Source organism: Sceloporus occidentalis, unplaced genomic scaffold (assembly GCF_023333645.1).
Source record: "Sceloporus occidentalis isolate IW3139 unplaced genomic scaffold, rSceOcc1.0.p SCAF_58, whole genome shotgun sequence".
Classification (NCBI taxonomy): domain Eukaryota; kingdom Metazoa; phylum Chordata; class Lepidosauria; order Squamata; family Phrynosomatidae; genus Sceloporus; species Sceloporus occidentalis.
In genome coordinates this window covers 4,818,211-4,831,873 of record NW_028317038.1, presented here as the reverse complement: position 1 = coordinate 4,831,873, position 13,663 = coordinate 4,818,211, and the positions used below count along the sequence as shown (strand labels likewise).

General features: G+C 41.5%; 1 protein-coding gene across 1 annotated transcript in view; it reads right to left on the bottom strand.

The window, feature by feature from the left end:
* Positions 1 to 13,663, bottom strand: part of LOC149287638 (BMP/retinoic acid-inducible neural-specific protein 1-like) — a 279,818-nt gene that overhangs the window by 153,300 nt on the left and 112,855 nt on the right. Inside the window, exon 4 of the mRNA XM_089492628.1 lies at positions 1,117 to 1,222. Within this exon, the coding sequence (XP_089348754.1) occupies positions 1,117 to 1,222 (106 nt within the window). The remainder of the gene's footprint in view (positions 1 to 1,116; positions 1,223 to 13,663) is intronic.

Sequence of the window (13,663 nt, the reverse complement as noted above, 5' to 3'; positions counted from 1 at the left end):
ATCAAGCACAGCCCAATCAGTAGTGCACTGGAACTGGGAGAGAGCCGCCGCTGCTTTGGCCGAAAAGGAACGGTGATAGTCATAAAAACATGAACCCCAGTACTTGTAACCCAGATCTACCACACTGAACAAATAGAGGTCCAGCTCTTCTCTCCTATCCGGGTGCACCGAGCAGATTATATCCCTAAATAGACTAAACCCCAGCACAAACTCTGGGATAGAGAGTTTCCTGTTCAACCTGAGATCCTTAGACTTAAGAACCACCGACACATCCCCGCAAGCATATGACTTATTGTTGGCGACATCATGCGTGGTGATCAAAAGAGAAGCAAGGTTAACATCTTTGCCTTCCAAGATATCCCTCCTAATACTAGCCGACACAAAATGAGCCGGGGTGACAGCAGGGTTAGTGGGGCCCGTACCTAAAGGCGGAGGGGCTGCCGGCTCTTGGCTAGGACCAGGCTGTGCGACATGGGTGGCCAGTATACGACTACTGGTGTTCATTCTCTCAAAAGCTTCCATACGTTATTGAAGCTGAAGCATAGAGGTAGAGAGAGAGAATTCAACACTTTATGAATCTGGACTAGCAAGGTATTAAGAGACTGCAGAGACACAGCCTCTGAAGTTGAGGCTTGTGCCGTAGTGGGAAACAAAAGTCTGAATAGTTCAGCCTTTCTGACCGTGGCTGGGTAACCTATCCCCCTTTTCTGTAACCCGCTGCAAGCTTGGGAATAGTCCAGGCCCTGAAGGACTGATTGCTACCCCGGTCAGACCCTCTGGCGGGAGACTGGGGATTTACTACTGGCAAAATAATAAAATGTCAAAAACTTTGCTTTTCTATTGTGAGTACAAAATGTTGTTATTTTTTCCTTTTTTGGTGTATGGGAACAATCCAATACATTTAGACTTGAGAAGTAGCCATTATAACATGTGTGCCATCACCACTATTATCTGTAATATTATAGTAATTTTAGCTGAAAGTAAGTTCTCTTTTTTTTTATCCACGTTTCCACAAACACATTATTTAAGGGTATACCTTGATTTTTATATAGTGCCGTTATGTATACATTTACACTACATGCTTAGCTCACTACCAGTTGGACACACTTCACTCACCTTTAAGATGTAACTTGCTCTCTGTGCTTTGCAGAAGCACTGAACTGACAGAGTCCAAATTGTCATAGCTGCTACAGCCCAATGGTCCTGTACGAGTCTCTGTGACCTACAAATAAAGAAATGACTCATATGTGTAATATCATACAACCAAAACACACACATACATGTAAAATATTTAAAGGATTTTACTAGGTGGTTACCCTATATTTTTTGGAAAAAAATAGCAGAAGTTTTCTAGTACCGTATTTGCTCGATTATAAGATCAGCTAAATGACATTTGCAAACCCTGCATTCGTAAGACGTAAGAAAAAGTAAGATTCGTAAGAAGTGAAAATTACATGCACATGCTGCATTGCAGGTATTGATCAAATTTGAATCACACAGAAAAACAGATTATCTGAATATCACATGCAAACCCTGAATTTCAGGTATAGACCAAATGAGAACCACATGGAAACAGATCAACTATATACCACATGCAAGCCCTGCACTGCAAGTTTAGATCAACTAAGAAACACCTATACCATTCTATGAAAAATATCCAAAGAAGATATTAAATTTTAATAAAAATATGTGTATGTGGGTCATTCTCACGAAACCATTAAAACACCATGGCAGTAATTATTTTTAACGTAAATGTTGTAATTTAAGAATAACGCAAAATATCATTGTAAAGATAATAGTGTTCTCTAACGTGCACAAAGAGATATTCTCATTACCGCAATGCATCCAGATATGACAATGTATATTATGTTGTAATTTAAGAGTAAAATGAAAATATTCTCAAAAAAACTTAAGGATATTCTACTAGAAGTTCTCAAATTACAGAAAAATGATTAACTGAATATTCATGTATAAGAATAATCAAAATATAGGGGGAAAATGAAGTGTCCATGACTGATGTTCTCATCCTCCGCAACATTCTTAGACAACTGTTTACACGCACACAGAGAATTTTAAATAAAATTTGATTTGAAATTAAGTAGCAAATCTGCCTGAACCTTCAAGATTGATAACAGGAAAGCAGATATTTTTTAATTTCTCTAGTTAAACGTTAAACATTACGTTGTCAGACTGTGTACCCGACAGTATTGATTATCATTACTGATACAGGTGTAAAGTATACGTAAGGTTGGGTAGGAAGAGGCGTCCGATAATAGGAGCAGATTGACTAAATGGAGCAAAGTCAGTACACGAGCCAGGTTCAGGGTAAACAGAGAAACAGCAAAGTCCGTAATACAATAGCCAGGTTCGGTACACAGGAATTCAGGAACGCAGTTTAGTAGCCAAGGTCAGAATTAGAGAAGGCAGCAGAGTCACAGGAATAGCCAGGTTCGGTATACGGAAATTCATGAAACAAGAAACACAACGGTATGAAGCACTACTCGGCACAATAACTCAGTGCTGAGTTTTAAACTTGCCGCTCGGAGGATGTCCCGCCCCCGGGCATGACATCAACCGAGCGTGCACTCTGCTGTATCCGTCTGGAGTCTGGCTGCAGACGGAGGAGGATGCTGGACACACAACGCTGGATCCCACGTGTAGCGGGTACTCGGGTGAGTTACTCCGTCGGGGTCCGGTACACAGGTAATTTTGAAAAATGCTATATTGAACATTTTCAATAAAAATATACTTCATTAATATATACCGTATTTGCTCAATTATAAAATTAGGTTTTTTTCAGAGCAAATCGGGGTCGTCTTATAATCAGACCTCAAATCTGACTATGAGACTAAGATCCAGATCCCCCGCAGCACTGCAGGGGACCTGGATCCTCCTGTCTTATGCCCCCCGAAACTTACCGGTGCTTCTGATTCCCCAGTGTGTAGCCGGGGCAGTGCGTAGACAACTTCCGCTGCAGCCGGAAGGAGGTGCGGACGCAGACAACCCCGCTGCTAACCGCACCTCCTTCCGGCTGCAGTTGCAGGGGGGCAGGTTGGAAAATAAAAGGAAATAAAAAAAAATATTTTTCTCAATCATAGCTTTTATTTAAAAAAAAAAATAGTTTACATAGTTTACATGAATTAACATTTACTGGTAAAACTTTTTTCCTATAGGGTCGTCTTACATTCAGGCTTTTTCTTTTTTTTCCTAAATTAATATTCAGATTTTGGGGGGGTCGTTTAATAATCTCATCTCAATTCAAGGCCAGTTGCGGTAAAGTGAATTTATGTTTCGGTAATGAGAATTTAATCATACAGATTATATAATGAAGTGTATATAATGAAGTATTAATTTAAAAATTATTTACTGTTAAATCTAACTTAACTAACTCAAATCCCCTTTCTCCCCCAATATGACGCCACGTCTACATGCCTAAATGCATTAAATTGCTGCCATGTTGATTGGCTGATTTGTGTTAACATACAATTCGACAAACATACCTAATAAAGTAGCAAGTGACTGTATTTGCTAATATTGGCAAAAAAGATGTATCTAATATTGTTTCATGGCACTATCAATCTAATAAAAATGTTTTACAATAAATTGTATTACTTCCAAACAATAGCAAATATATTGGGCTAGATTACATTTGATTGGTTAGCTGTACCAATGCTCTGGTTACATTTCCAACACCATTAACTTTAATGGAGTTGGAAATTTAACCAGAGCATTGGTAAAGCTTACCAATCAAATGTAATTTAGCCCATGGTCTATAGGAAGTGTAACACCCTACAGTGTACACATCATCACACACTGTCAGTAAGCCATTACTTTTTTTTCCAGATTGTCAATGTTGAAGATGAGGTTGACACTATGAGTTGTGCTGGGCCGAACAAATTTTACATTCCATCCAGATATGAGGGAGAAACAGTCTGGTGCTTCTTTGATGACATGAAAGCCATCATCTCAAAGCCACAACTTGCCACATCCTGTACAATTCTGTGTGTTGCCTGAGATCTGGGAAAAGTACACAAACAAATGTGTGTAAAACACTAGAATTGGAAGGGGGAGAGGGTAGCAGGGGGTGTGGGGCTGGTGATAGGACTAGACTGGGATAGTTGATGGCGTACAGTGGCCATGTGCACCCAACCTCCGAGTTGATCTCAATGATATTCTACCAGTGCATTAAAAGCTTTGGTGGTAGTTTCAGTAAAATGTTTCACGTGTATTTAGCATATATTGTAATGGTGCCCTGCCTGATGTTTTTGTTCGTGTTTTTTATGTGTCCTGTTTTAGCCTATGTACTGTATGTTATGAAGTTTAGAAGCATTGCAAAATGAAATTGATTGAAAGTGAATCCGTGATTGTGACAACATACTCTCATTTGTTCTACATATTAAGTATACTTATTATCATTACCGAAATCATCAACCTCATTTCCGTAACCTATGTATCATTACCGCAATGTAGGTAATAGTAGTTTGTTTTCAATCTATACATCATATTCTTTCAGGTTTGCAACATCATTTTGAAAATATGTCAGATTTCAATGAAATATCAAAAATATTAGGTTCTAGATTCCACAAGATGTTATGGTAATGATAGAAATCATTCAAAATCAAATAAAAATGTTAATTAAAAAATATATTATTTAAAAGTTTCAAGTAACTGTGCATAAGTGTTAATCTAATCGATTTTTATAATTGCAAAAATGTTTTCGCTTTCCTGATAGTACTAATGCTTTTAGACTAGATTGTAAGCTTGGGAGCAGGGCTCTCTCCACCAAATGTATCGGTTTGTCTTAGTCTGTCAATTCTTGTCTTGTCATATCCCTTGAATTTATGTATTGTATTAAGCGCTGCGTAAACTGTTGGCGCTATATAAATAAAGGATAATAATAATAATAATAATAATAGACTGTTGCGGTAATGAGACTTGTTTTGGGAAATATGTTCAAAAAGGTGTTAAATTGTAAGTAAATGTTTTTAATTTAATGTACTGAAACACTTCAGACCTTGCTAATAATGCCTAAAAAAGACATTTGCTCATGGAAGTCTTTTTAAAAATGTCATGTTTGAAATCTTTGAAACCAAGGTTTCGTGAGAATCACCCATGTATATGTAAATGTATGGTTTTGGAGTGGCTGTGTGTGTGGATGTATGTATGTGTGCAGAACTGCCCCCGACCATCATCACAGCCACCCACATCATAACTCCACCACCATATTCACAATTCAAAGCATCATTTCTATGCCTTATTATCACCTCATATTGCACTAAAATCATCCCCTTCACACTCTCCCCCAGTATGCCTCAATTTATATTTTTCTTTTTTCTTTACCTCCCAGTCTGTCTGCAGGTCTGCAGTGTCTTGCTCTCGATCTCTGCCCCTCAGCACCACACTGATATGATATAAATGTTTGTGCAAAGCTGACTGGCAGTCACACAGTAGATGTGCCAAACATTTTTTTAAGCTACGAGGTTAGTGTGAAAAAAACAAAAAGGTGTTCTTTACCATTCTTGCCTGAGGGATATGCCAAATCACATTAAAGGGAGGGTGGACCACTTGTAAAAGCTCACCCCTCACCAGAAAATCAAATCTTGTTGGGGACCAGGCTTCATCACTGCTATATCTCAATGAGATATGTATTCACTATGTATCTAATATATGTCAAATACCACTCTGTAGTTAGACTTTTTCATCCATTAACAACTCACGTTAACATGTTACCATATGCTATGGAGGCTACGCCAGCCAGGTATAAATTGGCCGGTTACAAGACAGCTCATAAAGTAACCAGTGCGCCAGGAAACCTGACATTAGGGTGATGTGCCCTGCAGGTTTTGCAGCAACGGAGTTATCGCTTAGTCTGTCTGGGACCAGGATCTAGAAAACGTAAACGTCAGGCTGCATTAAAATCATTAGCATTGGTGGTTACATACAGGTTACACACTTTACTGAGAGAGTGGTAGATAAATTGAACAATGTCCCATTCGACGTGGTAGAAGCTAATACTTCGAGGGAATTTAAACATGCATTGGATAGGCATTACACTTACCAGAATTTAAGACAAGACCAAGGACTTGCGTCTCAGTCCCTACTTATGGGTAGACTAGATCGGCCAATCAAATTCAGTGCTTCTATGTAATATAATGTGCCAGCAAAATTGGCACATAACTTTGTGGGACCACAAGTGTTGGCATTATACTCTGTGCTGAGATCACCTGTGGCATGACAACTGCAGGCTGACTGAGGGCTTGCACAGACCATCCACAGCCAACTTTACTGTGAGGATAATGGAGCAGTTTTGTAATTGGTGGTAGAGACTAGTGCAGTAAAGGAATTTAAATATGCATGAGATAGACACCATACCAAGACATTTTGGCAATGCTATGCTTCCAACTTTGTGGGAACAGTTTGAGGGAAGGACCTTTTCTATTCCAGTATGACTGTGCCCCAGTGCAAAAAAGCAAGGTCCATAAAGGCATGGTTTGATGGGTTTGCTGTTGAAGAACTTGACTGGCCCGTACAGAGCCCTGACCTTGACCCCACTGAACACCTTTAGGATGAGCTGAAACAGATTGTGAGCCAGGCCTTCTCGCCCAACATCCATGACTGGCCTCATAAATGCTCTACTGGAAGAATGGGCAAAAACTCTCACAGAAACACTCCAAAATCGTGTGGAAAGGCTTCACAGAAGTATAGAAGCCGTTATAGCTGCAAAGTGGAAACCAACTACATAGTAACGTATATGTGATTAGAATGCAATGTCATAAAAGTGGTGTAATGGTCAGGTGTCCCAATAGTTTTATCCACATAGTGTACATAGGAATGGATTCAAAATAAAGCCCCTTTCATGGGATTATATTCTTAATCCTATCATGTTTTGTGTATAAATATCTGTGATGTCTTCAATAAATTGAGTTCTATTTTACCCCTACACTGTTTCGGCTAAGGCTTGGGGGAATATCAACGGTTAATCCCTTGAGAAATTGAGCTTTCAACTGCAAGGAAGATCTCTACATGTCAGGAACTGGGTCTATACAGACCTGCGGCCATATGTCAGGAACTGGGTCCAAACAGACGACTATAATGACCCAGAGCGCCCAAGGATGGAGAAATGCAGGGATTCAGCATGCAGAAGGGGAGTCACAGGATAGGGCCTGGTGCGGGGCGACTGCACTCACCTGGGAGACAAGAGAGCCAGCCTCTCTCTCCAGCAGCAGCCGGAGCAAAGAAAGGGGATGTAGGTGACATCCCATCCCCAGAGGCTGAGCTAGTGCCTGAGAGATTGCTCATTCGGACCATCTTCCCAGCAAGTTAACCAGGGAGAGGATGAGTGAACTCCAGAAGGGACAGTCGGCACTTCTCTCCAGCGCTGGGAATGTTCACCAGGAGATACAGAGGATGGCGGGGTGAGCGCTGCTCTTGTAGGGGCAATTGGGCTAGGGGAACAATTGACTACACATAACCATCAAAATTGAGACTAATTGGACTCCCTATAACAAATCCAGTAAAAATAAAGAAACCTTAACTTTTAATGAGTTCCCTTACTAAAAAGAAAAGAAGGCTAACATGCCTATGAAGCAATTACAGGGATTTATTAATACTACAATACTACAACATTTAATAATCACTATAATAAATTGATGTAAAAAAAGAAATAAAATCACACAAAATGAATGAATGTCTAGCTATAAGGTTACTACCTTCATCTAATCTTATGAAATATGTAAGAAATGTGGGATTTCTACACTGACTACAAATAAGTTGGTAACCAAATCCATTGTCATGTAGATAAATATATAAATTAGATAACCGACCAGTGAACCAAAAGTACAGTCCTCTTTCTAAATAATAACCTAATATATACAGCAACAAACTTTCAGTGTCATATTACTGTATGTAGCAATACATTAATACCTCTGATATTTGTAGTTCTTGATGGCAAAGACAGCTTTTAGACTTAATACTACCAGTAAATATAGAGCATCAAACATTCAACACCATTTTATGACTGCATCTTTTAACTTATTAATGTAAATTAATTTAATAATGAGATCTAATCAGCTTGTACCACTAACACACTTGTATAGACTTTCACCTCAACAACAAATGCTTCAAGTGGCTTCCCCAAATTCATCTGAAATTGCAACCTATAATGACTTCTCCAGCTCAAATGTTCCAGTTTTGTTTCATTGCTCCACGGAACAGAATCCCAAAATTTCTGTAACTTAGTTATATGATTTTGAGCATATCGGTGTTGACTTTTCTTGTGCTTTTGGGTCAGTAGTAGTGTACATCTTGGAGTTCTTGCATGAAAACCTTTTGTGTTCAGTATGCACCTTACTGTGCTCACTGAAACCTCAGTGCCTGTTTCCACCAAGTCTTGCTGCAGGTCTTTTGAAGTCACTCATGGTCTTTTCAGAAATCTGGATGCTTTATTTTTCATCACTGCCCATGTAGCGTAACTAATGTTCCTTTAACTTTAAACTTGCGAACTATACTTCCAATGGTGTCTCTAGGAACATTCACCGCCTTCGCTATCGTTTTGTATTCTGTTCCTTGTTTGTGAAAGGTGATAAACTCTTCTCTTAACTTTTTGGACCTGTATTTTGACAAACAATTAGGCATGTATTTCATGTTTTCCAGTTCAAGCACACCTGTTGCAACTAATGAAGTCCTTGATTAGTTTCATCAAGTGTGCTTGAAACATCTGTTTTGCATATGTGTGCTGTTGTGAGGGATTCCATTCAGGGGTTGAATATGTTTGAGACTGGAGAAGTCATTTTTGTTGCGTCTGCTACACTTGAGGCACTTACCGCACCGGGAAACCCGCAGCCCACGGAACCCGGGATAGTAGCATCGGGTCTCCGTGAACTGCGGACGGACCTCTGCCCGCCGGCGACGGGACCCGAGGAGGTGACAATTTTAAGTTGCATTTTCAGTTGAATTTTGGGGAAACCACTTGGAGCATTTGTTGTGTTGTTATTTCAATTGCTTTTGTTTGATTTGTTCATTGCAAATAGCTGAGAGTCTGTAAATTTTGACAATAAACCTGATTTGCAATGGGGGTTGAATAATTTTTATTATAAATGTAAATTAACCATACAATATATCTTATTCCCAATAATCACCAATAATTTAGTTGGTATATAATAGACTGAACAATGTGCAGAATGGGACAGTATATAAAAAAAATCAGATGTACAGAATGTTAACAAACCTGCATCAGGTTAACATTTTTTTTTGTGTTGTAACATAACATCAGAGCGGTAGATGCCAGGCGACCAATAGGCTCACTCGCACTGCCCTGTAACCCCTGACGACGAACCTACGGATTTCTGCTTCCGTCAACTCCTGCGGTGCCACGAAGATAAGGTAGGCTAGATGGGGAAGGGACCAGGGAGATTAGTAGACAAAGACGAAGATGATCACGAAGATTCTTTGTGTTGTTTGTCTTCGTCTACGTTTTACCGCCGCTATCTTTTCTTCTTCATGTCTTCGGAATGAGCACGAAAACGCACTCTTCGTGTTCGTTTTCTTGTTCGCCGGAAGACGAATGCACAAGTCTACTTCAGACCGCTCACATCAGGCTTGCCCTACTCTGTAATAGGGCGCACCCTCGGCCTCTAGTACCACACATGCCATGTTTGGCAATGAAAATACGTGGTTACGAAATAGGCCGCATCCTAGACCTCAAGTGCAGCGCATGCTGTGGTCAGGTGCAGTTGCAGAATAGACCCAGCAGTGTGTTTAAACTGCAGCTGGTGAGGGGCATGTCCTACTACCCAATGGTCCTTCCTCATTGGCTGGAATACTCGTTATGCTGGAGAAGGGGTGTCCCTGGTAGTTCTGCTCTGTAGGAGGTCACATCCTACAATTAGTGAGGGGGAACCTATTTAAATGCTGCTCTGCCTTCAGTATATGAGTGTTGCCATTCTGTGGTGTCTGTCTACACACAGTCACCATTCCCCTTGTATCCTTGCTACAGGTTGTTACCCTCTTTTGAACCTACTTGACTTTTTGGCTTTTGACCTTTGGCTTGTTACATGATTTTCCTGTCTATCTCCTGTTCCACATCATCAGGTTTTTAACCCATTGTGATCTTTTGCTGGCTGGATTGACTCTCTGATCTATTCTCTCTGGTCTGATTATTGACTACTGTTTTGGACTGCCTGTACCTGGATGTTTATGCCTCCTGCCAACCCAGTTCCTGCAGGAGTTCACTGTAGGAGAGTGTTTGGACTCCTGTGATCATCAATCAGTGTGGTTTAACCCCTTAACGACAAAGCCAGTATATGTACGGGCTTGCAGTGCAACGTGATAACGACAAAGCCCGTACATGTACGGGGTGCCGTTAAACAGCTGCATTTGCAGCATCCACGGAAGCCTCACAAGTGATCCGGGCAAGAAAGCCCTCCCCATAAGAAAAATGGCCCGGCTAAAACAGCTTAGGATAAACTGTGTTGCTGACATGCCTTGATATCGAGTCACCAGAATCAGGAATCTGCACACACACCACAAGAACTCAGGTGCTTAGCTGTGCCAGGAAGGGCCAGCTCCCCAGTAAATCAAAATAGGCACTCAAGGGTTCCACTCAGGCAGGTTTATTGAAGGAGAAGGACAACAACGTTTCGCCTCACAATGTCTTGATAAAGACCTCATTGTGAGGTCAAAACGTTGTTGTCCTTCTCCTTCAATAAACCTGCCTGAGTGGAACCCTTGAGTGCCTGGAGCCTTTTCCTATTTTGATGCCTTGATATTGAGGCTTCGAAGAGCAACCACAAGTGCCATCATGTAAATGCCGTTGCCGTCATTCACAAGATGGCATCAACAACAGAAAACTGAATGAGTTCACAGAGGGTCTGTCCAGACCCTCTTGAGAACTCTCGAGCTCCTCCTGCAGGTTTAATACAGGTACTGCATCCAAACATGCAAGGTCAATGGAGCCCAGCTCACTAATCAGTGTAAACAATAAAAAAAAATGATGTTCAAAAATGTTCAAAAAAATATGGTAACATGTAAAAATCCCCACTGTCACCAAAGAAATAAATAATTACGTTTTTTTATGAGCAAGTCATACAATTCTTTATCTTCACAAAAATTCCCACATGGAAAGAGTTAAAATATTGGCATTATAAATGCCCATAGGGTGTCTAGTTTAAAAAAAATTATGATTTGATGGGGTAAATTGAATTGGCCGGGTTCAAAGATGTCCCAAATATGGAACATGGGGGCAGTAGGACCAGATGTCTAAATGGCAAAAAAATACACACCTCACAAAGGTGGCCTTTTACCTCCCAAATAACCCAACAAACCCATGTGGGGTATCACCGCGCTCAGGAGATGTTACTGAACACATATTCTGGCGTTGTTTTACACGCACATATACCAGGAGCGGTAAATTTATACCTGAAGTACAACGTGTGAAAAAAAATACAAAAACAATTTACTACCATAAAGTTTGACAAAGGCTGGTGGTAAAATTAGTGCATGGAAAGGGTTAAAATACCAGCATTTCAAATACCTTGGGGTGTCTAGTTTCCAAATATATTTGGTTTGATGGGGTAAATTGTATTGGCTGGCTTCAAAGATACCCGAAATAGGATATGTGGGCAGACTTTTTGACACGTCAAAATTCCAACTTGAAAAATGCACACCTCTACAAAAGGGCCTTTTAGTCCCCGAACAACCTAACAAACATGCATGTGGGGTATCATTGCGCTCAGGAGATGACCACCGCAGAGCTGAGAAATATGGGATACATAAACAGCGATCGTAAAATTCAAAATAGGCATAAGGAAGCCAGCACAACGCAGTTTATATCTAATACTGCCACAGCGCTGAACACGAGCAATGGAAATCAGCAGGTAGAGATGGGCCAAAGAGGCACAGAGAGAAAGAGAAAGAAGAAGAGAGAGAAGGAAAGTGGGGAGGAGAGAAAGAGAAAAATAAATAAATAAATTAAAACAATAAATAAATAAATAAATAAATAATAATAATTAAAAAAAAAATTAAGTGACGCGACTCAGATCCAGGAGACAGCGGGGTGAGGCGGTGCAAATTTGTCTAGCCAAGGGTCCCACGTGGGGTAGAAGAGGTGCGACGTGTTATGTAAATATGCCGTGACTTTTTCTAGCTTAAGCATGTCCCAAATTTTAGCGTCAATAAAAGGGATGGCAGGGATGCCCGACTTCCAAATCGTGGCAATAGCTAGACGAACGGCCGTGCAAATCCGAAAAATCAAACGGTGAGCCGGTTTAGTCAAAGTATCCAACGGGTAGTTCCTGTAGAGGAGGGCAGTCCACCAAGGGCGTCACTCAATCTATCAAAAAAGTGAGACCAAAGAGACGCGACCTGAGGGCATGACCACCACGTGTGTAACACTGTTCCTTCTTCAGCGCAGCCTCTGAAACAGAGAGGGGATTGAGACGGAAACATGCGGTGGAGTCTGGAAGGCGTAAGGTGCCAACGAGAGAGTACTTTAAAGCAGTTCTCCTGAACCAGAGTGCATGCTGTGACCTTCCAGACGTTTTCGTATATCTCCCCCCAATCCGACGGTTCTAGCGAGTGTCCCAGGTCAGCCTCCCAACGTTGTTCAAACAGAGGCGGAGACGGAAATTTTATCCCCAGCATGTAGTTGTACATGTTCTGGGTGGTGTTGCAGAAAGTGGCGTACAAAATGGGAAAGCTGATGAAACCGGAAAGTTTCGACCTCTGGAAGCCCATGGCGAGATACCAACTGGTGAGAAGAACAGGGTTTGTCATTCAGAAGCAGGTCCCCTATCATGACAATGCCTTTCGAAATCCACCACTGAAATGGGCGGAGGTTGACACCCAGCGGGGAAGTCCCGATTCTGGAAGAGCGCCGTCAGTCTGGAGCCCTGGCTGGTAAGCCGAAGTCGATATCGCAGGTGGTACCACAGGAGAAGAGAATGCGACAGAATGGGGCTGACAGAAATCAAGGATTTGTCGAGGGATGAGTGCCACATAAGCCATCCTAGACGGGCCCCAGAGCAGAGATCCGATTCCAGTTGGACCCATCGTGGTGTGGAAGGAGCCGCGGAGAGGGACAGCAGCATCGCCAGCAACATAATATTTGTAGAGCAAAGGGGCGGACAGCCCGCCTGCTGTTTTCGGTCTGTAGAGAGAAGCCTTAGCGAGCCGACTCCTGCGGCCTTGCCAAACAAATCGCTCAATCGCTCTCTGGAGACTGATGATATCTTTCTTCCGGATTGGCAGTGAGATAGAGCGAAACAGATAAAGAAGCCTGGGCAAAAGTGTCATCTTCACCGCATAAACTCTCCCCATAAATGACAGAGCATAGGACGACCATGTCGTTAGGTCACGCTTCAGGCGCAAGAGAAGTTGTGGGTAATTCACCGAATACATATGTAGATGGGAAGGGGTAATGTTAATGCCAAGGGAGCGAATAGAGATCGGTTGCCATTTAAAGTCAAAATTGAGAGATAAAAGCTTCACCATTGGGGCAGGGACAGCTTCCCAAACCTCCCTAGCAGCTGGTACAGGTTAGGCAGGGATGTAAGGGGAGACGTCAATGAAAGCAAGACGTCGTCGGCAAATAAGCTAAGTTTATAAACATTACGTCCCACAGAGAGGCCCTTAATATCAGGATGGAGACAGCGGACAGCTTGGGCCA